This window comes from Blennius ocellaris, assembly GCF_963422515.1.
Source record: "Blennius ocellaris genome assembly, chromosome: 5".
Taxonomy (NCBI): Eukaryota; Metazoa; Chordata; class Actinopteri; order Blenniiformes; family Blenniidae; genus Blennius; species Blennius ocellaris.
Genome location: NC_137654.1, coordinates 10,804,943 through 10,829,818, shown reverse-complemented (window position 1 = coordinate 10,829,818; position 24,876 = coordinate 10,804,943). Strand labels below are relative to the sequence as shown.

Here is a 24,876-nt window from a genome sequence, read left to right as displayed (position 1 = left end):
TACTTGGGCAATTGCACCACATTTTATCAAAACCCAATGTTAATCTGCAGTTCCCACCAGCAAAAGTTCATGGGCGGAGAAGTTTGCTGATTTTATTCTTTGTTGGTTCAGTACTTTTTCCTCTTTTTTTGTGCGTTTGTGTCTTTCTGTTTTCTGGCCTGGTGCAGCCGGAAATAATGAATTGAAATACAATCTGATGTCAACATAATCTCATGCAGAAGAGTTCCATCTGATTGTTCATATACGTTTACATGCACAGTACCAGTGCATTGTGCAGTATGTCTTTTGTGGTATGTGTATTGCAAATGTTGAAATGTTTTCATAATACCTTGTGTTGAGATTGTTACAGTTCCAAAATGGTGGTCCAAAAAAGAATTGAATTGTTCACCTACATTATTTAGCATGTTTTCAACTGCAAAATTTAAATGAAGCTGGATTTGTATATGTGGGGGAAAAAAATGAATAAAAAAAAGGTTCTGCTGACATCTCTTCTCTGACATGCCAGTGTGATATCATTACCTGACAACAGAAAATAAATATAGTGCAATTGGATGTGAAATGAACATAGGTTAGAAGTATTTGGTCATTTTGGAGTAAGGGAGGTTTCCATAGCGACCCAAATAAAACTCAACTGTGATTGGCTGACTTTTTCTCAAGGGAAGAACTTTGTTCCACATAAAAGACATGAAAATAATGAGGATGGAACAGTAATAAATCATGAAATTAACATACAAAAACTTTTTGCTTGTGTTTTCTTCTCAAGACTCATTAGAAGTAAAACTTCCCTGGACTCCTCCAGCACTGTTAGACAAACAAGAATGAAGCCTAAAACATGACTCTGTGTCTTCTAACAACTTAATTATACAACATTGTTTTTTTAAAACACTAATGAACAAGGACAAAATGTTGCTAAAATGTATATGCTATTGATTTCACACACTTCAGCCAACACTAAATAAAAGAGGTGAGCGGAGGACAAGCTCAATCACAGTGTCATGCACCGCTTTCACCTGCACATTGCAAGTCTGCACAAGTGCTGACATGAATGAGTGTGCATGAGAGTGTTTAGTTGTGTGCATGAAAGACAGCTGCAAGTCCTAAGACAAGGCCCCCAAAGACAAACAAACTTGTAACCACACACAAAAACAGCACGGAAAAGTTAGTAAAGTGCGTGTACTCACGGTCCATGTGGCAGATTTGGCGGTGCTGGACTGCTGGAAGGACACCTGGAAGGCGTGCGGGCCGGGGTAGTCGGTGTTGGAAGGGATGGCCGGAGCAGGCGACAGGCCCTCAAAGGTGGAGTTGGGCTGGGAGTAGGGCGAGGGGGTGGGCACGGCCGACGAAGAGGCGTTCTCGGAGCTGTAGGGGCTGGCGGACGTCGCACGGCTCCCCAGGCTCTCCATGCTGCTGCTCAGCAAGTTGTACTGGGACTGTGGAGGAAAAGTGAAGAGGGAAGAGAATGAGGGAGGCGATGAGGGAGGGAGGAGAGACAGAGGGAAGACACAGGTAGAGGTGCCAGGGAGACAGGGGTTTAGAGGCTTTAAGGAAGGTCGGATTACACTGGGAAGGGAGATCTGTGTGTGTGTGTGTGTGTGTGTGTGTGTGTGTGTGTGTGTGTGTGTGTGTGTGTGTGTGTGTGTGTGTGTGTGTGTGTGTGTGTGTGTGTGTGTGTGTGTGTGTGCGTGTGCGTGTGCGTGCGTGCGTGCGAGAGAGAGAGACAGATGTTCATGGAGTGCATGTGTGAGTGTCGGTGCCCATGATTGACGCTCAGCACATTATGTGTTACTTGTACATGAAAAATGACAATCATCACAAGTGCTTGGACACAAACGTGTGTTTGTGTGACTGAGTGAGTTTAAGTGAGTGGCAGTTGCCGTGAAGTCTCCACAGTAGGTTCCTTGGGGCTACACGAAGCAAGTTGTAAAACACAGACATAATCTGTGCTGCCTAATTGCACCTCCCCTCCATCCCCCATGTCTGGTGTTTGAAAGAAGGGGAGATTTGATGCACTGAGTGATGAAGTACTTGTCAAACCTAATGTTTTCTATGAGGTGCATTCATTGCTGGACAAAAACTCAAAAGGTTCTTTACAAGTGCGATCTAGTTGCAAGTCCTATTATATTGTAAAAGTCTGAAGGCATAAACAGGCTGCTGTAATCGGTACAACATCTGGTCACACGCTTTCTTTGAGCAACACTCAGGCCAATATTTAATCAAGATGACACCTGTTGATTCAGACTGAACAAAAGTGAGAAAAGCCCTTTGGTCCCTCCTCCCACTTTACTTTACACAGATACTATATAATTTGTGCTCGCCCCGAGAAATGTCTTTATAGAACATTTTCTGTTATTTCTTCAGCCACAACAATGACATAGAATTGCTGCCTGACATTAAAAAAAAAGCTCTCCAACCTTATTGACTCCAGTTGCATGTCAGAAAGTAGCTTTTAAACAACACTGATAGCACTCATAAGCATCTCATACATACAATAATGTAATGAGCAGACAAAAAACAAAGTCTTTACCTTCTTTTTTACGTAGTACATCCTCTAGATCTCAGGTCTCATTTATCAAATCTTCAGTCAGTCAAACGTCCAAACACAGCAAAGCAAAGAGAGTGCAGGACCATTGCCTAACCACAGGGTTCAAGCAAGGTGTGCATCAGTGGACATGCAACACACTCAGAGTGCAGCACGGACACATGCACAGCCAGAGTGGGGAACAAGGTGAGGACCGGTGTGAAGAGAGAGAAACGACAGACTGAGACGAGGGGAGAGAAGCAGAGAGGCAAAGAGTGATGGGAACCCAAAAAATGGTACGACATTCTAATTATGGCATGCCCGGACATAGACGGCAATGCCGGGCCACATGTACACACATGCTCCGAAAACACCTTGTGAAGGCCTGCACTAAGTAAACACTGTCTGGTCTGACAGACAGAGAGAGAGAGAGAGAGAGAGAGAGAGCGAAAGGCAAGAAAGAAAACACATAAAAGAACAAGAGTTCAAGGGTCAGACACCTCTGGCACTCATTGTTGTGTATCGATAAAGTAGTAAGTCAGCCGTTCAGTCTGAGCAATCTGAAACACCTCAACCTTTTGAAAACTACGTTAAAATCCATTATTGGTTTTATATCAATCCACCATTTACAACCGAAATAAAATGGACTAATGAATTAACAGTGTCATGCAGAGGTGGGGAGCAGTGTATTTAATATGTTAACAAAAAAAACTGCGAAAATGTTCTTAGACTGTATCAAGGAGAAATAAGAAAAATCACAAAAGTCCAATTTCACCAGTGACTAAATGTAAAATACATCCCATTACACAAGGATAGTCACCCCCCAAAGTCACAGAGTTTATATTGATCACTGGTTTGTCTATTGAGCACCAAACCAAAGCCTCCTTCACTTAAATATCTTTTAAAGGAATGTTTTCATTCTCTTTATCTTTGTAGATCATGATGTACTGAACTCACTAAAAACAGGACATCTGTACAGTCCTTCACCTCACAGTACAGTCCACCTCATGTTTCTTTGGACTACAAGTATGAGAGCTGTTCTCTTCTTCATTAGTCCCTGCACTGTTTTATTAACCTTTCCCCTACTCTATGTTAAAAGCCCAACATGAAATCAATACATTGCTTCACGCTATGATCCTCTCTCTTGGCTTTTTTTTTTTTTTTTTAACCCCAGATGTCTCACAACTAACAGGGTCACAAGTTAAACAAGGACTTGTAAACCCCATATGTTTCCATGTCCCATTTCAGCAGCTGAAAGCAAAGGCACAGGTCAATGTCCACGACTTAATGCAAACTCTGTAGGTTAAATGAGGATGCACGCATGCGTGTGTGTTTGAATCTATAATTGACCAAGGCAATGTCTCATATCTGACAGTGGACATAAGGACACCTATAGATTTCCCTGTATAAGTATCAAGGCTAATGTGCTCAGACATTCATTTCCTCACAAAAGGTGCATAATAGACAAAATCTGGACGTTATTATTGCATTGTTAACTGTCGTTAAAATTTCCCTTTAGCTCTTCTTATCAAAGGGATTTCACAACCATAAGAGAAGCCCAGGTGTCTGTGTGAAAAACGGAAAGCTCACACACACACACACACACACACACACACACACACACACACACACACACACACACACACACACACACACACACACACACACACACACACACACACACACACACACACACACACACACACACACACAGACACACACACACACACACACACACACACACACAGACACACAGGTGTGCTTGGTCTTAATACCTAAACTCAATCCACAACAAGTTGAAACAGAAAAACGACTGCCACTGTGTACTGGCTGTGTGTGTATGTGTGTGTGTGCCTGATCCTTGTTTCTATCTGTTTACATTTCCCACTTCAGGAGCATCTGATGTCCCCTATGGGGACAGGTCCGTGTATTTGCCACTCAAATCTGAGTTTTAAAGGCTGAAAACATTTATAAACATACATAAGCCGACTGGAGCGACCTTCACTTGTCACAATGAGGGAAACATTACAGGCTGAAGACAGCCTTGTCTTTCTAAAGATGTACTTTTTTTTCTCAGCCACTTCAAGGTCTATAGTCAAATCTTCTCAAACTATCATGACAAAATAATGAAAACATTAGTTAGTGGTGTGGCATCGTATGAAAAGTGGAGCATGTCTATCCAACACCAGCTCTGCTCAACAGAAGCGAGGATGGCAGGAGGTGAACTTGGAGTAATGTGTAAGAAGGTTGCCCCCTGTTGGCAATATTTGGGAAGAGTGCTGTACAGATAAAGGACATGCATTGCCATGCCAACCTTTGGGGTATATACGAATCTGATACAATTTCAATGAATTAGAAAAGGCATGTCTTAATCAGATTGTAAATGAAGGAGATTACTACAAGACTTTAAATTGCTAATACAATCAGAACATATCTATGTGCAGCCCTGTAATAGAAATATATTTATCCTATCACTTCTTGAGATTTATGGAGACACAGGTTCAAAACTAAGAGACCACGGTAGCATACACATACAGTATATCACACAACATTACAATGGGCTGTAAGCCCCACATTCACTCTTTCATCCACTTTGAGCCATGTAAGCGAGGTAATAACATCTCCGTTCATCTAAACCATATTCCTGAAGTGTTAAATCAGACAGACAAGACAATTTACTCCTTTTACTCACCACATCACACAGCATCTTAACGTTCCTGAGAAAAAAGTTGTGTGTCCACGATGTCCATGTGGCTCACATCTCATATTTCTTACACTCTGTTGTGGTCCAGTGTAGCCATAACAATCCACCGCTCCACTGCCAGGGACCCCTCTGTGCAGCGGAACATGATGGAGCATACTGAGAGGAGTAACCTGCCTCTATTTCCCTCCACTTGTTTCCTTCTCTTGAATGGGCCTTCTCCACTTGCCTTGCATCTAACAACAAATCCTTGCTCCACCTCTTTCATTTTCTGTCTTGACTATTCATTAACCCAGCAGGCAGGCCGAGGCTTGCCTTCTTTAAGAATAGATCTGACCAATATTCCAGATCTTACGGGGAAGGAAACATATACCGTAAGCACAGTTCAGAACGAGAGTTCATTTCATATACTGTATATCAAACAACGAAGGGTTGAACAAACACCAATGGAATTGTGCTGAAAATGTTAATTGCCACAAGAGATAACAATACGATCAAACCTAAAATAACAACACTTAAATGTTCAGGTTCTTCATGTGGAGTGGGTTGGTCAGCAGGTGCATACATCTGTAAACGTATGTGGCCGCATCTCAGTCTACAGATGGCTTCAGAGTGGAACAGCAAGAGGTCCCGGACTCAAATTTAATGAGCCCTAATCCAACACATGCACGCTCACCACCCCACAGTCCCTGTGGGCTGCTCAGCAGGGACCAAGAGAGGGAAAAAGCTGCTGAGCAGAGGGAAACCGCATTGGAGGGAATCTCCTCGGCACTGGAGGGAAAATGTAAAAAGGAAAGAGTGTGTGTGTGTGTGTGTGTGTGTGTGTGTGTGTGTGTGTGTGTGTGTGTGTGTGTGTGTGTGTGTGTGTGTGTGTGTGTGTGTGTGTGTGTGTGTGTTCACAAAATACACTAACTGATCAGAAGAAGCAGCAAAGAAGCAGAAGAAGAAGCAAAAAAAACCCCAACAAACTTCCCTACCATGACGTTGTCGTTCATGTCTCTCATGTGGTAGACGTCCATGGAGACCTCCGCAGTGTTGCGATGACTCCCTGGGGTGCTGGTGGAGGGCATTGGGTGTTCACCTGGCTGGCTGTTTGGAGGGAGCTCAAAATAGGTGCTGTCTGGCTCCCTGTGAACACACAACAGCATGTATACGTTGATCAAACTGCATTTAGCAAGCGAGAGTGAGTCTGTCTCAGAGAGTGAACTGTGCAAAGATAGAGATTTTAGTGATAAGATGGGCTGTTATAGATAGATATTAGAATAAATGGGTAAACATAAGGTAAATAAATGGCAAGCAAATGTAAAAAAAAAAAAAAAGCATGCATGAATGCTTTTACAGTATACTTTCACCTAATAAGGGTTTTAATTTTCAAAATACAAAACTGTTTGTAGGTGGATCCGTAAAAAAAAAAGTCATTGTCATAATGTCTTCTGAATAATTGGGTTTAATGGTTTAGGAGCTCTAATTTAAATCCCAGGCTTGCCAGCCCAGTCTAATAGCTTATAGCAATGAAGCCACTTGGATAGGGGGTGAAACATCTCCCAAAATATATGATCAAGTCCAGTTGACCTGGTTTAATTTGTATTGAGATGCCGCCGATCTGGACAAATGTGTTATGCAAAGACTCACATTATAAGGATTGTATAATGAATGATCATATCTTTATTTTTCAGTATTTTTTGACGAGAGTGTGATGAGAGCCTGATGCCATTCTGGCCACCTGATGCAAAACCGTGACGTAAAGCGTAAATATGGAATGGTGAGTAAATCAGTCATCCAGGTGTTGTTGACACTCACAGGGAGCTCCACAGATGCTCAAAGGTGCCTCCTTCTTCAGTAACAGCGGACTGGGACATCTTAGATGATGGGTAATCTGGTGATGGGCAGATCACTCTGTCCAGCAAGAACAACACAGAAGTGGGCATCTCAGGATATTTACAAATTACTTGTGCATTTTATATGGTGGAAGGCCAAACAAACAAAACATGCATTTCAGATCACTTCAATTGATCAATGTTCAGAAGAGGAGGAAGTTGAAAACACACACCCCTCCATCTAGGTGTGATAACACTAATGTAGTCCCAGCGAGGTGGCAGCAGGTATCAGGGGGCTTGAGCGTGCCCGGACCTGCCTGACTTATCACCGTCTCACCCCGAGGGGAAACTTCTCGAAGTCTGAACATCACACCCTCCATTCCGGTCTCTAAAATAACGCCCGCACCACGGCTGCATTAGTAGAGCGATCTCAAATCCAAACAGAAATGGCTGGTACCTCAGATTGGTTTGATTTGATGTGGATTTTTAACGTGTTATTGTCAACAAAGAAGGCAAAATGATCCATTATCTGACATAAAACCAATGGCTTATGTAGGTGGATCGGATAAGAGTGAAAACTAGATAATGGCAGTTTAGAAATGCAGTTGTCGAGTGGAACATTTGGACGTCTTCCGGGATTGACATGTTGGTAAATTTAAAATGTGACGCCGATTGACAGCCTACCGCGAAAAACGCGCTGATGAGCTCCAACAACAAGTCCCTTTTTTTTGTTTTAAAGCATATTTGGTCTTAAACTGTGGAAGTTTTCATATTTACTGTTGCGCGGCAGAGGCGCGTCACATCTCCTTAGTAACTCCTCTGCAGGGCTGTGCGCACACAAAACTGTGCCAACGAGCGCATTACGCACGACGCGCAGCGATAACCAACAAATGAACACGTAAATAGAATCCCTTCGTGGTTAAAAATACGGAAGCAGATACAGATTTCAAGTTGTTTTTCACAAGTATGTCGATTGAAGTTATACTGTAACCTTATCTCCACCTAAAAGGGATCTTTTCACTTTGCTCTGTACTGAATCGATTGAAGATATACAGGCCGGTAAACATCTACAGTGCTACCACGACGACTGAACTGATAGGTTCTTTTCTTTTGTTCTTAAAGCGGATCCTTTGGTCATTCCCACACGTTCGAGCTTTTTAAATAAGCCACGCGACACACTGGAGCCGATTGAAAAAAAGCAGGATTTGTACGCAGGAGGCGTCAATGCGGCCTGTAGCAGCAAACACAAACGTCTGGAAAACGAAAGGGGGTAGGGAACCAACGACCCCCCGAATGCAACATTTAAAGGAAGCGAACCTTGAAAATGTTCTCCGCAATGTGCCACAAGTTACTAAACCAACTATTTCCACCCTTGTGCGCACTGCGCAAACTCTTTCGGATGTAATCCGGAGCTGCTGCAGGTTCCCGCTGTTCCCGGGGTGTCTGCCGCCGCAGAAAGCAGCTCCCACTAACAACCATTCCCACCAGATCCCTGCTCAACCAATATGTTTTGCACAGGAGATCTAACTGCAGGCCGGGAAGCAGCAGCTGAATGTACAGGAGGCCAGCTTCAATCTTCTGCTGCGCACCGAGAAAACAACAAGCGTGAGCCAAACCGGACACACTATTTTTTTCACTGAGCCCCTCCTCACATGGAAAACGTTTCCACCTGTAATTTATGTAGTTTTTTTCTATCCATCATGATTAGTATATGTAATTTCAATATTCCAAAACTGGTCTATATGTGCATTACTTTGGGGAGAAAAAAATCATTGTCGCTCTTAGAAAATAATAAACACAATTCTAACAACAACAAAAAATCACAATCCCGTTTAAAAAAAACAAACAAAAAAATATATTTAATCATACACCGGTAATAGACACAGTCATTGCTGAGTGGTTTTAAACAACATATTATAATAAATCTAATTCATTAATAATTTAACAAAGATAAACTCTGCCAATTCCTATTTTGATTTTCCGCATAAAGAAACACGCATATGTCCCTTATATGGCCTCAGCTTCCAAACTTCACACCGTCCTTTAAAATCTGATATTGCGTTTGTGAGGCATTCACCTGTCGCTATCATGTGTCCCAGGTTACAGCCCCATGACAACATACATGCATACTGCCTTTCCCTTTAGGCCATTTTATGCAACAAAGTACGCAGTCCCAGTTGAGATTAAATTGATTTAAAAAAAGAAAAAAAAAGATTTTATCATTGGATACTCCTCAGCCCAAATTAATTATTCCATGTGTGGAATCAGAGAGTTGTAGTTGTGGGAGTCATGTTTTTGTGTCGTCTATCAACCCACAGATAAATCCCTCTACAATGAAACGCATGGAAACGCGACAGAAATCTTATAAATTCAACGTTTAAGTTAAGTTACATGAATAAATATTTTGTGAATGATAATGAAATGCGAGACTGCAATTTTTTTTAAATTTTAAATATACTGCTCTTCAATTTTTTTTACCCTGGTATTTACATTAATGATTTATATATTTTAGTGGAGAAGTGTAGAATGAAGCACACTGAATGAAGTTCGTTAAATGTGGTCCATATAATGAAGCCTTTACGCAAATGTGACAAATTAACAAGTCAAACAAAGCATGAAACCACAACCATTTACCAATTCAAATCATCCACATGATCGAAATATGATTTTATATAGATTGATTATTTTCCAGCGCATTTTTTTTATTTCAAAATAATGTTTGACATCTGACATTCTTTCGTAATATTTGTCCAAACATTTTTAGCCAGCCGATGCCCAACAATACCCACAGTGAACAGTTACATCAGTGAATACGCACATTTCTATTTATACTTTGACTCATTAAACATAAAGAGACATACCTGAAGGTTATACTTATTCCAATCCAAACACCCAGGAATAATGCTGCGCCGAGCACCTGTCTGTTTATTATCTAACGTGCCAAGAGAGTGACCCTCCATAAAAATAGCAACAACAAAAGACAAAAAAAAAAAGAAGAAGAAAATAAATCGATTGGATTTAGGGTTGATAACAGTGACTGCAAATTATTGACTTTTCGAAGAAGCTATATTAAACGGAAAGAAGGAGAAAGCTGATTTGCATGCCGGGTTGAGAGGAGTCGAAGGCTCTGCAGTTGGACCCCGAGGAGGAGGAGAAGCAGGGAGGCGGCGGCGCGGATTCAGCGCACACAAGCGGGAAAGCTTTCACGGGTCCGCAGAGGGGGGCCGATTTAGAGGATATGAAAACTATCACTTCACTTCTTAATCTATCTATTGACTGAAACTATTAGGGACTTTTGCGTGGATATACCACGCGTGACACTTCATTTCTAAGATGAAAACAAACAAATAAACAAACAAGCAACCTAAATGACCAGATTTATTAGAATGCAAGCATGGGCGTATTCCGAAATGTATGGGCTAAAATATTACAAATTTAAAATTTGACTAAATTGCAATTTAAAAATATGAACTTTCTCATTTGTTTCTTTACGCAGGTATCAGAAACAATAAGCCCATCGTAAACTACATTTCCCAAAATGCAACGCGTGGCACACAGACCGCTGATTGGTCGCCACAACCTGTCGTCATCAACTCGCAAACATAACAAATTAGCAACAGTGTGAATGGCGCCATGTAATCCAGCCGTGGGGTAAATAAGGAGGTTTTTGTATGGCTTTTGGGAGTTTCATCGTTTCATCAGGAAAAGCAACATAGTTTACATTATCAGTAAGTGTTGTGACCGACTTTGAGCATGTTTTCCTGGTTCGCAAACCCAGAATTGCTGGTAGCGTTCAGAGCTAGCGTTGCACGAGTGACAGCTAACATTACTGTTAACATACAACAACCGCTTCTCACTTTCTGTAATGCTAATATAGAATATTGGTGCTATTGAAGAAGAAATGGCAGCAACTGAGTGATACGAATGCTTTCGACTTGTTTCATTGATTGCTTTATTTGCTGAAGTGGCTTCTTTTAACGGTACCCGGCTCGTGAGGCTAACTGGAGTTATCTGCTATTTGAGGTCGTGTCGTGAAACGGAACTAATCCGATTTGAATGCAGGTTAAGCAGATTAACCGCAGACAGTGTTTCTTTGTTGATAACGACAGCAACAGACTGACATGTCAGTGCGCTATCTGCCTTCTGGTTGAGGTGTATTTTTTTTATCGGATTCTGAGCGCCATCGTGTGTTCATGAATGGAAACTACACAAAGACTAAAAAGACGTTTACCCACGCTCACGTTCACAGTTCCGCTCTTTTCTTTTGTGGATGAACAGTTGAGACTTTGAGATGGATTTTTCTGATGTCTTCAAGCAATCCAACCAACTTGTCAGAATTTCCCCAGATGGAAAGTATATGGTAAGTGTGTCAATGTAAGATCATATTCATGTACAGACTGAAGTCAAACGCATGGCTAAAGTAATTTACGAGCCACTTTAACACAGAAAATGAGGAGTCACACTAAATCGGTTGATCATCTGTCATTTACAGGTTGGCTAAAATAAACAAAACTGCACGTTGCTTAGGATTCGCTTTTAAATGGGTACATTCTCACTTGTTGCGTATCATGTTAAACTGTTGAAGGATTGACTTAAAAAGCTTACTTCTTGTCTATAAAGCTTCGAATAATCTCGGGTTTAATACATCAGAAATGTATATTTAACATTGAAACATCCAGACTCCTGACGTCATCAGGAAGATGAGTACAGTGTCCCCAGGGACAGAAGCAAAGAAGGTGTAGCAGCCCTCATCTGTGGAATGAACTTCCTGAGGACTGCTGACACACTCACTTCTTTTAAATCAGGTCTTAAGACTATTATTTGACCAGGCTTTCCATTAAACAATTTAACCTTTGTAATTGCCTTTATCTTAATATCTTTGCTTTATTTAGTCATCTTTCAGGGCTTTCTTAATCACCTTGTTTTAATGGGCTCGGGTTAACAAACAAACAAAAAATATAATGATTGTTTTAACATGGAAAATGTTTTCCATGGCCTTTTCTGACATGTCTCCTGGGTTTCGCTCCTCAGGCGACCTGTGTGCAGTACAGGCTGGTGGTGAGAGATTTGAGCACCTTGCAGATCTTGCAGCTCTACACCTGCTTGGACCAAATATCCTACATGGAATGGTCTTCCGATTCCCTCTTCATCCTCTGTGCTATGTACAAGAGAGGGCTGGTACAGGTAGGTTATAAACACTAGACACTAGTGTGTCTGTCATTTGCTAGTTTGTTCTTTTTAATGTTGATACAAATATTTTACAGAAAATGTGTGAACATGTTTTTTTGTGGATTCTTCAAAGAAATTCTCAAGATAAAGTCAAACTCAATTATTTGTTGCGAAGCCGAATGTCAAATTATTTTAATTCCAATAATGTATCTCATCAGTCACATTTGACACTACATAATGACATTCCAACAACATCTTGAAAATGAGTATTTCCCATTTCAGGGAGTATTTTACTTGAATTAAGGGATTTAATTGTTCTCTTGTGATTTTATTTTTCTCTAAAAATACATTGAAATGATTTGACCATTTGTCAACTCTGTGAAACTCCTGGATTGAAATACAAAAATCAGTTTTATCATGCAATTCAGAGTAGTTACTTACAGAATTAATATCTTCATACATTGATACTGAATTTGATACTGTATCTATTACTAATTGTGATGGATGGATGGTTGGATGGATGGATGGATGGATGGATTTACTTTGCTTAAACAAAACTTAATATGAAAGTTTCTCCACATCAGAAATGTAAAAGTCTGAAAGTCTTTTGTTTTGAATGAACTTTGCCATAATTAAAAAGAAGCATTAATTCTAATGATTATCTGTTTATCTTAATTTACAAATAGCAGATGTATTTATTAGTATAGCTCCAGAACCACGCTGTGCATTGCTGTCATGTCTTTTCACACCAGGTGCCCCTGATTTGTAAAAGCTCAAAGCATTAACGACGAAAAGAAACAACAGCTATGAAACATTGTTGTTTTGCTCATTTCCATTATGGTTTTGATTTGCAACAATTACAGTTGTTTGTTATTTTCAGCGGTGAACAGTTCTCCACACTCATGGATGGCCAGTTTCATCTGCATCACAGCACAAGTGTCTTACCTCTGAAGGGGTATCCAGTGCCAGTCTTTCATGGTGCCTGGTGCTTAAGTGTCTCTTGCACTGAGAAATTAACGTGTGGAAGACAACGGGATGCAAGTGAACGATGTCATCGGTCAAGCCTGAAATGCGTCCCTCTGTCACTCTTTGTTCTTCAGGTGTGGTCGCTGGAGCAGCCGGACTGGCACTGTAAGATTGATGAGGGCTCAATAGGACTAGTCTCCTCGCGCTGGAGTCCAGACGGACGTCACATTCTCAACACCACCGAGTTCCATGTAAGTGTGAAGCCGCTTCGTGCATGTGTGCGTGCATTCAGGCACACGGAAGTGTGTTTATACGTACGCTTGTCTGGTTTCAACTGTTGCTGGCCCGCAAGGAAGGGGGGGACCTGAAAATAGCCAGACACCAGAGCCTTTCTTGACCGCCCCTCCACCCCGACGCCCTCCCACACCCCACCTGCTGCATGTATTCAGCCTGATTTCATAGCTCCCTTCCTGTTAGCATCCTGTCACACACCGGGCTCAAGCACTCCTTGGGCATGGACGTAACATGTATGCACCCTTCCAATGTAGGGCTGGTGTGTTCTTTGGTAGCAAGTCCTTTTAATGATGCTGTACAGCTCATGGAAATATAACAGAACAAAATGGTTTTCACAGTAATTCACAGCACCTACGTAACGGTTCTACAAGCAGGCCAACAAGTCGGCAGAGTTTTTAATAAGAAATAAATACAGTCACATTATTCTAATGAGGCTTTTTCTCTCGTATGTACTTTTACTGACTGTAAAGAGTCTGTATCCATGTTAAAACCATTTGTTGTTGCCAAATTATATCGACATGTGTTTATATAAGACATAACCAGTGTCATTTTTATATACTGAGATATTTGCTTTGGGTGTTGATTTTCCATACATTGAATCAGATATATGCTAATACTTGATAACAATTCATAGCAAAAGTATTTTGTACTTTGCCGAGACTATTTTCTTTGAAAACACTACTTTCACATGTAATAGAGTAACAGTTGGAGAGTCCAGGTAGTGTATCGGAAGTGGCACTTCTCAAATTGTAGAGTTTCAGCCCATAGAATCACAAAGGGACCAAAAGAAACACACTTTTATTATTCTTGATTTCTCACTTCATGATACTGCTGTTGTTTAATAATACTACGGGGAAATTAAGGGATCTAAAATGAAAAGAAGTTTGAGCTTGATCAGGTTTTGGCTTCATGTAGAAATGTCAGATATTTAGCAGTTGTGAAACTACAGAAAAGTGAAGGAAAAAAAAGCTGACTTCTCTGTACAAACAGTGTTACTCAAACAAATATGGATCTCTAAATTCATCCCTTCAACTTTAACTTTAATTATATTGCATCTCAGCTTTTTTCATCTGTTGAACTATTGGTGAGAATGAACTGGCAGCTGGCTGTAGTACTTCCATCAACTCCTGGCTCATGCCTGCGTTCCCACTTGGAATGAGAAGCTCTTGGCTGAGGAGCGTGTCGGCTTCACCGCTGAAATGAAAGAACGACGCTGGGAGGCATCTGCTTGTGTCACAGCGTCTGAAAAGTCTTGCACACCTATTTGAACATCCTGATCGCCTCTGGCCTTCAAATGATCAGGTTTGGCGAAATGGCCACCTTTTCCCATGTGCTTCTAATCATCACTCACATCTTCACTTATAGTGAGAAAGATTACAGCCACAATGTCTCTTTTAAAAAATCTTAATGATGTAAATCGGATGGTTTACGTTGTGACACGCGTGTCTGCTCCGATCCAGCTGAGGAGAGCAGGGGATTTTTAGTTTGTGCCAGTCTGAAAGGCCAGACCAATAAAGATTTCTTAAGTTCAGTTCTGCGCCTCAAAATTCCTGTTTTATATTCGCTCCATAGTGAGCATGTGTTGTAAGAGGTGAGAGGACATAGCAGCTACCCTCGGACCATGTGGAGTACAGCAGAGGCCCTGCGGTGGGCCGTGTCTGTCATGCTAAACCTGACTCCAGGAATCAGTTGACAGGTGTTGTGGTCCGACACACAACTGTGTCTGGTCTGGATACGGGTGCATGGAGTGCAAGAGTCTGTGGCATGTCTGCTCTGTGTCTGTCAGAATCTCCCACCAAAACTAGTAGGAAGGAGAAGAATCCTTCAGGAAATATGACATCTACATGGATTCTGAAGAAACTTTGGTTGGTTTTAACACATTAAGCCGGTCGGCTCTATCAGCTATCATCAACCCTCTTAATATCTCTTAATAGTCTAATCTGTCTTTCAGGAAGCCTTTGGCTGCTCAGTGTTTGGAACCTGTGAAAAGAGAAATGTTGGCTAATGCCATAGCGATGCTCTTGCTGCAAAATTACAAGCAGGGGTCAGATAACGACACTCCATTTAACACAAGTTTAACATTTAGGCCACACTGGGAATCATGGGTAAGTGTTGTTCAAGCAAGAAGCAGTAAAGACATCCTTCTGGTCAGGAGCTTTGAGAAAATACTGTAACCCCCCCCGAATGAAACTTCCTTTTATACAGTGTTACTCAGTCAACGTATGGTCTTTTTCTAGGTGTTCTGGATTGCCAGGGTTCTCTTAGAAATAATCTCCCACTTTGCTGTTAGAGGTATGAAAGCAGACTTGGATCTTTCATTCATTCGTTCATTCGTTCATGTGGTTAATGAGCACTCTCCATTTGACCAGGAACAGTATAGTCCAGTGTGCTCTGTGGAGGAGAGGCAGACCCACAATCAGCAGATAGGATGCAACTCGCATGAAACACGCGGTCACAACTACTTGGTGTCTGATTACCAAGTACGGATTCTTACAGCTACCTTACTCGATTAGCAAACTACTTCCTCCAAATTAGTGTAGAATCTTGGGTTGTATCATATTACTTTTCACCACTCATATTGCTCTCACTGAACGGATTCACTACAGTAAGTACGATAACAAACAAATAAAATTGTGTGACAACGATTGGATGAATTAACATCAGTTCTTTAATGAATTTTATACCATCTTCTTCAGTTACTGTGATTAATTCTATTAAGGTGTGGGTATGTTCAGCTGTATTTATTGCCCCATCTCCATTTCTCTGGTCCATAGATACGGTAGCTTCAGTGCTTCTCCACAGACTGAACAATGCTGCATGTCGTCGCTCTTCCACAGATTAAAAAAAAGAAATTGTGTCTGATAGCAACAAGCGAGGCCGCTAAGTCACGTCACTCACTGTAGTCACAGGTACTGTGAGATACGGTGTTAAGATTTATGTAGTTCCTTTTCAGATATAGAGGTAAATAAGTTACGCAATATTATTAATAATTCCTTTGAAATAAAAGTGTTTCTGAATGACAAAACATTCTGGAAAAAGACCCTCATAACCTTTCCAGGACTGATGTTTTAACATGGGTATTTATCAAAACCGAAAGTTTCCTTGTGGCGCCAGAATCTTATTCCACACTTCCATTATCACTTGCTCTCAACGGAAGCAAGTATAAGTGCCGTAGCAGAGGCTCGGAAAACCCAGTTAACAGAAGAAAAGTAGACACTTGTTCGAACATTGCCAAGGAGCCCACTGAACTTACCTTCACCCCAGCCCAAGATTTCATTAAGGCTGCGCCAGGAGGGTGTTCGTGTCGGGTTTGAATTTCAGCCCCACTCATAAACAGCCTGCTATATTAACTTGTTTAGGGACAGCTGCCCGTGGTGTGGATCATGCCTCCGTGTATGTGTTTGTCTGTCTGTGTATGTGTCAGTAAATCTGCTTAGCTGGCGGTGTGTGTGTGTCTGGCTGGCTTTTGTTTTGTTTACATTTTAGCCCCAACCTGAATAGCTGAAGCGCTCTGACTTGTAGGTGTAAAATACTTTATTATTAGCACAAAGATGACATTAAATCAAGTAAGAGGGTTTATTGATCTCTGATTTGGTAAAGTGAGCCAAAGTGAGCAACTTAACGGCTTGACAGTATTCCACACAAGTTAAAAAAAACAAAAAAAACAAACGGGTTTAAATTAGGACTGTGCCATCCTATAGATGTAATAGAAAGTCATGTTGCTAAACCCAAGCTATATATTATCAGGCTTTATGCAAGTGGTCTCCTGTTTGAATTCCAACCATTTATCTTCGGACCTCACAAAATGCCACTTGCACATCCTGGGTAATCCACAGAGGGGTGATGAGCAGGAGGGGTGGGGGTGGGGGTGGGTGGGTTGTGGGGGTGGATGGGTGTGTGGAAAAACCCCAGCCAAGGACATTGCTGAGCTTGACTTCTCTAATGGTTTTTACATTGTTGGCATCCGATGAGCAGTAACATACTTGGCTGGTGCAGCTGGAGCCCTGCTAATGTGCAGCATTGTGGGCAGCAATGCTACTGGACCGCACCGTGAACGCGGGCAGCTGAGAGATAATAGCAATGGACAATAGCGCGCCATACTCAACGTGGGCCGTCAGAGGCTCCTGTTCCTCGCGAGAATCATGAGGCTGTAACAGGAGAAATAAGCTATATTGGTTTGAGGTGGCTTCCTATGAGGAATGCCTGAAGGCTAATCCTCTGCTGACAGACGCTCCGACATGGCATCAATAGCACTTGCCCATTCTCTCGCACTCGCTCCGGCGCGCAACGAGAATGGCTGAGGGATGGGTTTTATTCGAGGTTGCTGTCAGTAACTTTGAGTTTATAACTGATCTCGGTTATCATGTTGCCCACAGACTGTCCTGTTGGGAATGCTCCTGAATTCTTTGGTTTTCTTGTTATGAGTGCTTGCTAATGGTCATCAAATAGTGGTGAAAATGTGATGCAGCTGTTCTGTTCGGCTCTTAGGACTAATCTCTTAGGCCGATTATCTTGTCACAACATAGGAAGTGAATTTGATTGTTTTATTGTTGATTGGCGTCTCAGAAGGCCTGCTCCGGTAGCGTACCGTGTGTGTAATCACTGCTCCGAGCACGGACTCATCCTGTACTGTGAAAGTGTCAGGGGACAGCAGGAAGCTTTTTTTTCCCCCATGGATCACGTGCGTGTAATGATTCGCAATACAAAAGAAAGATGTGTACGTCCTGTGTAATTGCAGTTGGTACTGATCAGCAGTGACAGTTATTCTCACCCTGGCACCCGGACAGCCCACCCTGATGGACAAACAGCAGCTGCTCTGGTACAGCTTTTCCTTTTCACACCACCCTCTGCACACTTTTGGTGAGGATGCTTCATCTAAAGGTTAGCTTTACCAACTAAGGATCTTGTTGCGCACTCGCCCACATGGAAAAGCATTTCCCACCTTTTTTCCCCTCATGCTGCCCTTCCTCCAGCCAGTTTAAGATTACACAGCCCCCGGTTCTTGATCTCCCGTGCATCCCCTGCGTGGCGGGTTCAAGGCATCCAAGAAGTGCCAGCATGTTTGTGTTTGAGCGGTGTTGACGACGGTTGCCATGGCACCGCGTCTGAGGGGATGTCCAGGAAGCGTGTAGCGAGGTGTTATTACTGGACCGACACAGCTGGATGTCTTGACCAGACTGGAGGGTGGAGTGCCAGACTTGGCCCGGTTCAGATGTCGGTCTGGACGTCATGACGGAAGCTGTGGAACTCGGTTGTTTTGGCTCCGATCGTACAAGTCGCAGGAGTTATAACAGATAATTTTCTTCTGATTTCATACGTCTGTGGTACATCTTTGCATTCAGGTGGAAACGGGTTGTTTTTTTTGTTTTTTTTAAGGTATTGAAACCTAGAAAGACAATTGAGTAATCGTCCTGTAATCAGTTTTGTTTATTGGGTTAAGTTGAGCAAATGTTCCCTCTGCAGCAGCGTTTAATGGAGCAGTTACTGCTTATGCTGAGCCGCGTTGGCGGAAAGAAACACATTTTTACATGTCATTATGTTAGCTATATTAAAACTGATAAACGTCTTAATTGCCTGTCACCAATTCTTTGGTATCCTTTTGGTATTCACAATACATCATCTGTAAGCCCAGTATTAATCCCAATCCAGGTCATCATTGTGTGAACACCTTCACACCCAGGCAGCTGGTCGGCACCACAGATCCTACAACCGAGTCGCTTGGACATTTCCTTTTTTCTAAACAAATGCAAGATCCTGTTAATCATTGGGTCAAAAATAGGCGGCCCTGTTGGCTGAAAGCCAGCCGCTTTTTCTGGCACGAATCTTCCTGAAATAAAGTAGCGAGACTGCTGTCAGAAACTGAGTATTAACACATGAGGTCTCTTTGTTATGCCATCCTGTGGTCAGGCAGTTATCCTTTGGCGCTGCCTCCCATTTGTGGGAATGAACACAACTTGCTGTTAATTTGTCACACTTGTTGCAAACATGTCTCCGATTACATCTTAGCTTAACGGGCCAGAACCGTTCTCCTGCCGCGTGGCGAGATGTTGTTTTGTGTGCCTTAATTTCATACACGTACGCGACCTGTGCAACCTCTTTCAGGTCCTGTCGGTGACTGCAACATTTAATTGAGTACACACACACACACACACACACACACACACACACTTTGTCACTTGGCAGTGCTCAACCATTCGTCTGATGATAGGTGGATTCTTTGTCGCCATCTCATATCCCTCATAAAGATTTACCGACTTATATTAAAAGAAGTCTGTCCACAGCCATTAAAGTAGATCTCGGTCCACGTTGGTGTGAAGCGACAGAACTGATGGCCACGTTTTTCGGTGAAGATGAGCACTTAGAGGCCTTTAGTACTACAGTACTCAGACCTCTTAACCACAACAGGCTTGTTTATTCCCGCTGTAAAAAAAACATGTTTTTACACAGGTTGATTGAATGTTATTAGTGTAGAACAAGCAACAATTACATGTACACACAATGTAGTGTTAGTAGGAAAAAAGAATAGTTCAAATTCAAATGTTTAAATGCTAATTTTCAAATCTGTTATCATGTAAAACCTAAATATACATGTATATGAGTATTTAAAGAAAACTTCCCATGGCAGCGTTTTGCTTTTGCTTTCTATAGGCAAGGAAAAAATAATTTTAACAGTATAGCTATAATTCAGTATTTAGTTCTTTCCTCTGTTTCCTCAACAGCTGAGAATCACGGTCTGGTCGCTGTGCAGCAAAGCTGTGTCTTACATCAAGTATCCCAAAGCGTGTGACAAGGGTGAGTGTGCATGTGTGTGTGTGTGTGTGTGTGTGTGTACACATACTCCCAGAGTACCTGAGGACGCAGCTCGCAGTATGATTGCCTTGGCGTGCCCCATGAATCACATGCCGTTCTTTACCTTGTGGCACATCCCGGGATCGGTGGCCGAACTCCGGTGCCGTCTGCTGACAGCTGTGGCCCTCTCCAGTGAATGGGGCATGCTCTTCATAACAGGCCTGTCAGCAACTCCTGGAAAAATGATTGTCTATGACTCTCCCCGTTTTCCACATGCAATACTATGCCCTTCTGCGACCCGGGTATCTTCAGAGCTGCCGTATAAATAATATGGCCGCGATAGTTGCATACCACAGACTCGATGGTGCCAAAGAATCAGATAATCACATTGGATGAAATACTCTGGAAGCCATCAGCTCGTGTTTTCAGTTTAATCCGCATCTGCATAGACAGTTTTTATCAGTATGGAACAACATGGGGTTTGGATTCAAGCTGAGACTCGCCACACCTCAGAAAAACAGATTAAATATCAGGAGTTTTTTTTTTTTTACATGATTTAGGTTTTGGAATCTGCAGACATTAGTAATAAATCTGTGTTCTTTGGTCTAATCACAGAACCATTCAACAAAGTCAAACCGTTAAACAGATTATTTGTGAGTTTCTGTTAATACTAAAATGCATGTAAATAAATCTATTATACTTTTTTTTTTAACTGTATGTGCTTTATTTATTTGCCTTATATAAATGAAATTACTTTATTCCCCAAGTTAATTTTTGACAAATGAACATTTTATGTAATGGAAAACCTATAAATTGTGAACAGATCTGTACAGTAAATCCCTTTTACACTAATAAACAAAACAATGCATCCTGAAGCTAAATCAGAAATTGCAGAAATTATAGTATTTTAAGCATAGGCAAATATGTATAACATTGTCTTTCATCTAACTGATCACTTCTAACTAAATAAGTTATTCTTTTTCCCCCACAGGTTTAAATTTCAGCAGAGACGGCCACTACATGGCTCTGGCTGAACGCCGTGAATGTAAAGACTACGTTAGTATATTCGTGTGCGACAACTGGCATTTGCTCCGGGTAAGTAGGATGTTGCCTTCAGTCGTCATTAATGTGACGGGGGGGGGGCACAGAAACTCCACATACCTTCCGTCTTAAATTGTTTTTGACTCGAGACAAAACTTAAACTTTCGCAAAGCTTCATTAGCATTGTGAATGTTAAATGACTTCTTGTCGAAATAATGTACACGATCGCCGTTTGTGTGTTGAGAGTTGTGTTATACCTGCGTCTTGTTTTCCAACGCAGCATTTTGTGACTGAGACGGAGGACCTGGCCGGTCTGGAGTGGTCCTCCAGTGGTTGTGTGTTGGCCGTGTGGGACAGCTGTCTGGAGGTCAGTGGGCTGCGTCACAGGGAATTCACTTTATTTCTGGATTTTGTTGAAACTCCGGCTTGTGTGTCTCCACAGTACAAACTGCTGCTGTATTCTTTGGATGGCCGTTTGCTGTCAACATACAGCGCTTACGACTGGTCGCTGGGCATCAAGTCCGTGTGTTGGAGCCCCAGCAGCCAGTTCTTAGCTGTTGGAAGCTATGATGAAAAAGTACGAGTCGTCTTGTTGTAGTATCACTTTGTTTGCTTTAAAGGAGAATAGTTCAGATGTCTTGATCTCCTGCTGCATCTTATTTTCAAAGGTTTCTTTTGATATAAAAAAATACTTCAAACAATGAAACTTCCAGGGAGTGAAGCTTTATTACACATGAATTGAAATTATTTCAAGCTTTTTTTTTTGTGTTACCTTTACATATTTGCTTTTAAGTGATTAGAATCTAGTCCACAGTCCTGAAATTTCATCAGATGAAATGTGTTCTGTGTTTTCTACCAGAAGCCATAATGACCACAATCAAAACTTAAAACACATGACATGATCCAAACATAGATATACATATTAATGATGATTTAAACACATTTTATTCTTCCTCTCAGCGACATTTGCATGTTTGTTTATATCGGTACATAGCAAATGACCAAAGATTTGTTTGACTTCACGCAGGTTCGCGTCCTGAATCACATCACGTGGAAGAAAATTGTACAGTTCGAACACCCTGCAACTCTCGACGACACCAAAGCTGTGAGCGCGTCATTCAGGCTCTTCAAGCATTATTTTTACTTGCGTTACTTTTGTGCTTATTTCCCGCTTGTTGGGTTTCCAGACCGTGTACAAGGAGGTGGAGCGACGGCCAGCCAGGAGCAGTGAGGAAATATCGCTTCACAACATCACCGCCGGCAGCGCACTCTTCAGCACCAACAGCAAATGTGGGTCCGCAGTCGACACGTTCGGAACTGCGTTTGGTTAAAGTACTTATAGAAGTGTTTGTCCGATCATAACATCCCTCAGATGAGATCTGCCCACCGCCTGTCCAGATCCCTGCGGTGGAGCCAGACCCCGACAGAGCCAACCCCGTGGTCGGCGTGTCTGCTTTAGCTTTCAGTGCAGACAGTCGCTACCTCGCCACGAAAAATGGTAAAAACCAAAGAAAAAAAAAACTGTTAACACGTAGTGGAAGTAGTGTTCCATGGTTCTGCAGACTGAGAGCGGCGCCAAGTGTTTCTCTGCTTCTCTCACTATAGACAACATGGCCAACACTGTGTGGGTGTGGGACATGCAGAAGTTGAGGCTGGAGGCTGTGTTGACGCAGGCGTCGGGGGTCCGTTGCTTCCAGTGGAATCCCCGCTGCGCCCGCTTGGCGCTGTGCACGGGAAACGCCAACCTCTACATGTGGTCGCCGGGAGGCTGCGTCTCTGTTCAAGTCCCCTCTGAAGGTAAACTGTCCACGTACCCAGTGGACCGCCACACAAACCTCTTCAGTTCTTCTTCTTCTTTCATGGATGTAATTTTCAGATGGGCCACATGGTGGTGTGGTGGTGAGCTCTGTCACCCCACAGGGACGGTTTTCTGCCAGTGTGTATGAAGTTTTTTCCAAGTACTCTGATTTCATCCATCTTTTAAATAAACATACATGTGATGGTGATCGTCTGTAGCTGGGAATGTGTGTGTGTGTTACAAGGAGCTGGAGTTCAGTCTCAGTGGTCAGTGGATTTTGCTCTAAGGCATCAGATCTGGCGGATCTTGACAAAAGTGAGCCATGTACTGCTATTGAGAGGGTTCTCTTAAAAGAAAAAAAAAAGACAACACAGGACTTTGAAAGCCATTTTTGATTTAAAATATAACTTAATTGTTTTCAGTGTTTTTTTTCCCCCCATGAAAGTTTTGTACATTTCAAGTTGGACTTGCTCATAAAATGAAACCTAAAAGCGACAATGAATTTTCTCCTGTCTCTGCACACATGAACGTCACTGCCTCATTATGACGCGTTTCTTGTCTGCAGGTCAGTTTCATGTCCTGTCCCTGAGCTGGCACCACACTGGAGACTGTCTGATCCTGCTTGGAAAGGAGCAGCTGTGCTTGTGCTACCTGGACACGAACAAGCAGCACAGCTAAAAGACAAAGCGACTCATTTACTTTTACCTGCCTGCATTAAGGCGAATTTTCATGGACCAATAGAAACACTCCTGAAAGCTTTTACATGATGAACTGTAGCGGCTCAAATCGCTTGTAAGAAACCTCAGTTTGGGAAACCAGATGTCGCTTTCTTCGTCAACAAAACCTCAAATGTTTGTCTTTCTTAGATTCTTGTGTCACTATTTCAAGATACAATCTTTTCTACTGAAGCACCGGCTGCAAACACTGTGAGATAGTAAAAGTTTACCAGATTGTATAGGTTTTCTACATGTATTTTCATGAATAAATTTTGTAATAAATTATGCTCTATAAAAAAATGAATTCTGCAGCTTGTCAGTTTATCAGAATGACGGTTCAGTCGCAGCCGGATGTGATGAACGGTGGCTTGGAGGTCATGCCGGAGGGAAGACGATCTAGCTGCAGCTGCTGCTGGAGATGGATGGAGAAGATCTGCGTCTTCATAAAAACACTCCTGGATCGTTACGTCACTGATGGAATCCACTCTTCGGGTTTCCAATATCAGTGGTGTCCAGTCTCACTCCTCTTGTTGACAGTTGGAACATCATGTAGGCGTGATGAATAAAACATGGAGGAATTTTTCATTGTTCATAATTAGCCTCTGTGCTACAAAGACATAAGTGTACGCTTTGTCACATTTTTAATAAGTTAACCTCCAGAAGCTTTATGAGTTAACCACATCAAAGCGAGTGCAGAAAGACTAAACGGTCCTTTTTGTACAAGTTTAATCAGAGTATTTCTTTCAACAACAAAAAAACGAAAAAAAAACAAAAAACATCCATCATGCAAACTCAACGTGCAGGATACATGCAGACCAGAAAACAAACATGTCTTGATACACAAAGTTTTAGTGTTGTTTAACATGGTGGCAGAATCTGAAGCCTTTGGTTGAATCATCATGTGCAGTTTAGGGAGGAAGAAAAAAAAAATCTTTTTAAAAACTGCAGTATCCACCTGATATGACGGATGGACTTCATGTGCGTGTGCAACGTGGAGCTTGTCTGTTTACTAGATCTGAGTGAAAAGACCAACGTGACTTGCAGAACCAACAAGGCAACTTTAGAAC

At 42.0% G+C, this 24,876-nt stretch overlaps 2 protein-coding genes across 3 annotated transcripts in view; one reads left to right on the top strand and one right to left on the bottom strand.

Moving 5' to 3' along the window:
• The window catches only part of tp73 (tumor protein p73), a gene marked incomplete at its 3' end in the record, with an annotated part of 24,337 nt that extends 11,085 nt beyond the window's left edge, over positions 1-13,252 (bottom strand). The window contains exons 1-4 of the mRNA XM_080496224.1: positions 13,151-13,252; positions 7,020-7,115; positions 6,197-6,347; positions 1,182-1,430 (exon numbers count right to left, since the gene is read on the bottom strand). Of these exons, the coding sequence (XP_080352350.1) occupies positions 1,182-1,430; positions 6,197-6,347; positions 7,020-7,115; positions 13,151-13,182 (528 nt within the window). The 5' untranslated portion in view covers positions 13,183-13,252. The remainder of the gene's footprint in view (positions 1-1,181; positions 1,431-6,196; positions 6,348-7,019; positions 7,116-13,150) is intronic.
• wrap73 (WD repeat containing, antisense to TP73) lies at positions 10,651-24,010 on the top strand. Of its 2 annotated transcripts, XM_080496223.1 has the most exons (12): positions 10,651-10,764; positions 11,315-11,396; positions 12,068-12,220; positions 13,306-13,422; positions 20,185-20,257; positions 21,246-21,349; positions 21,576-21,872; positions 22,323-22,400; positions 22,483-22,585; positions 22,668-22,793; positions 22,901-23,092; positions 23,659-24,010. In XM_080496223.1, the coding sequence occupies exons 2-12, from the start codon at positions 11,328-11,330 to the stop codon at positions 23,769-23,771; spliced, it is 1,425 nt and encodes a 474-aa protein (XP_080352349.1). In that variant the 5' UTR covers positions 10,651-10,764; positions 11,315-11,327; the 3' UTR covers positions 23,772-24,010. The 2 variants fall into 2 exon arrangements, with proteins under 2 accessions (XP_080352349.1, XP_080352348.1); XM_080496222.1 differs by lacking the exons at positions 10,651-10,764; positions 11,315-11,396 and having other exon boundaries at positions 12,103-12,220; positions 21,576-21,662; positions 21,738-21,872.
• Positions 24,011-24,876: the final 866 nt, after the last annotated feature.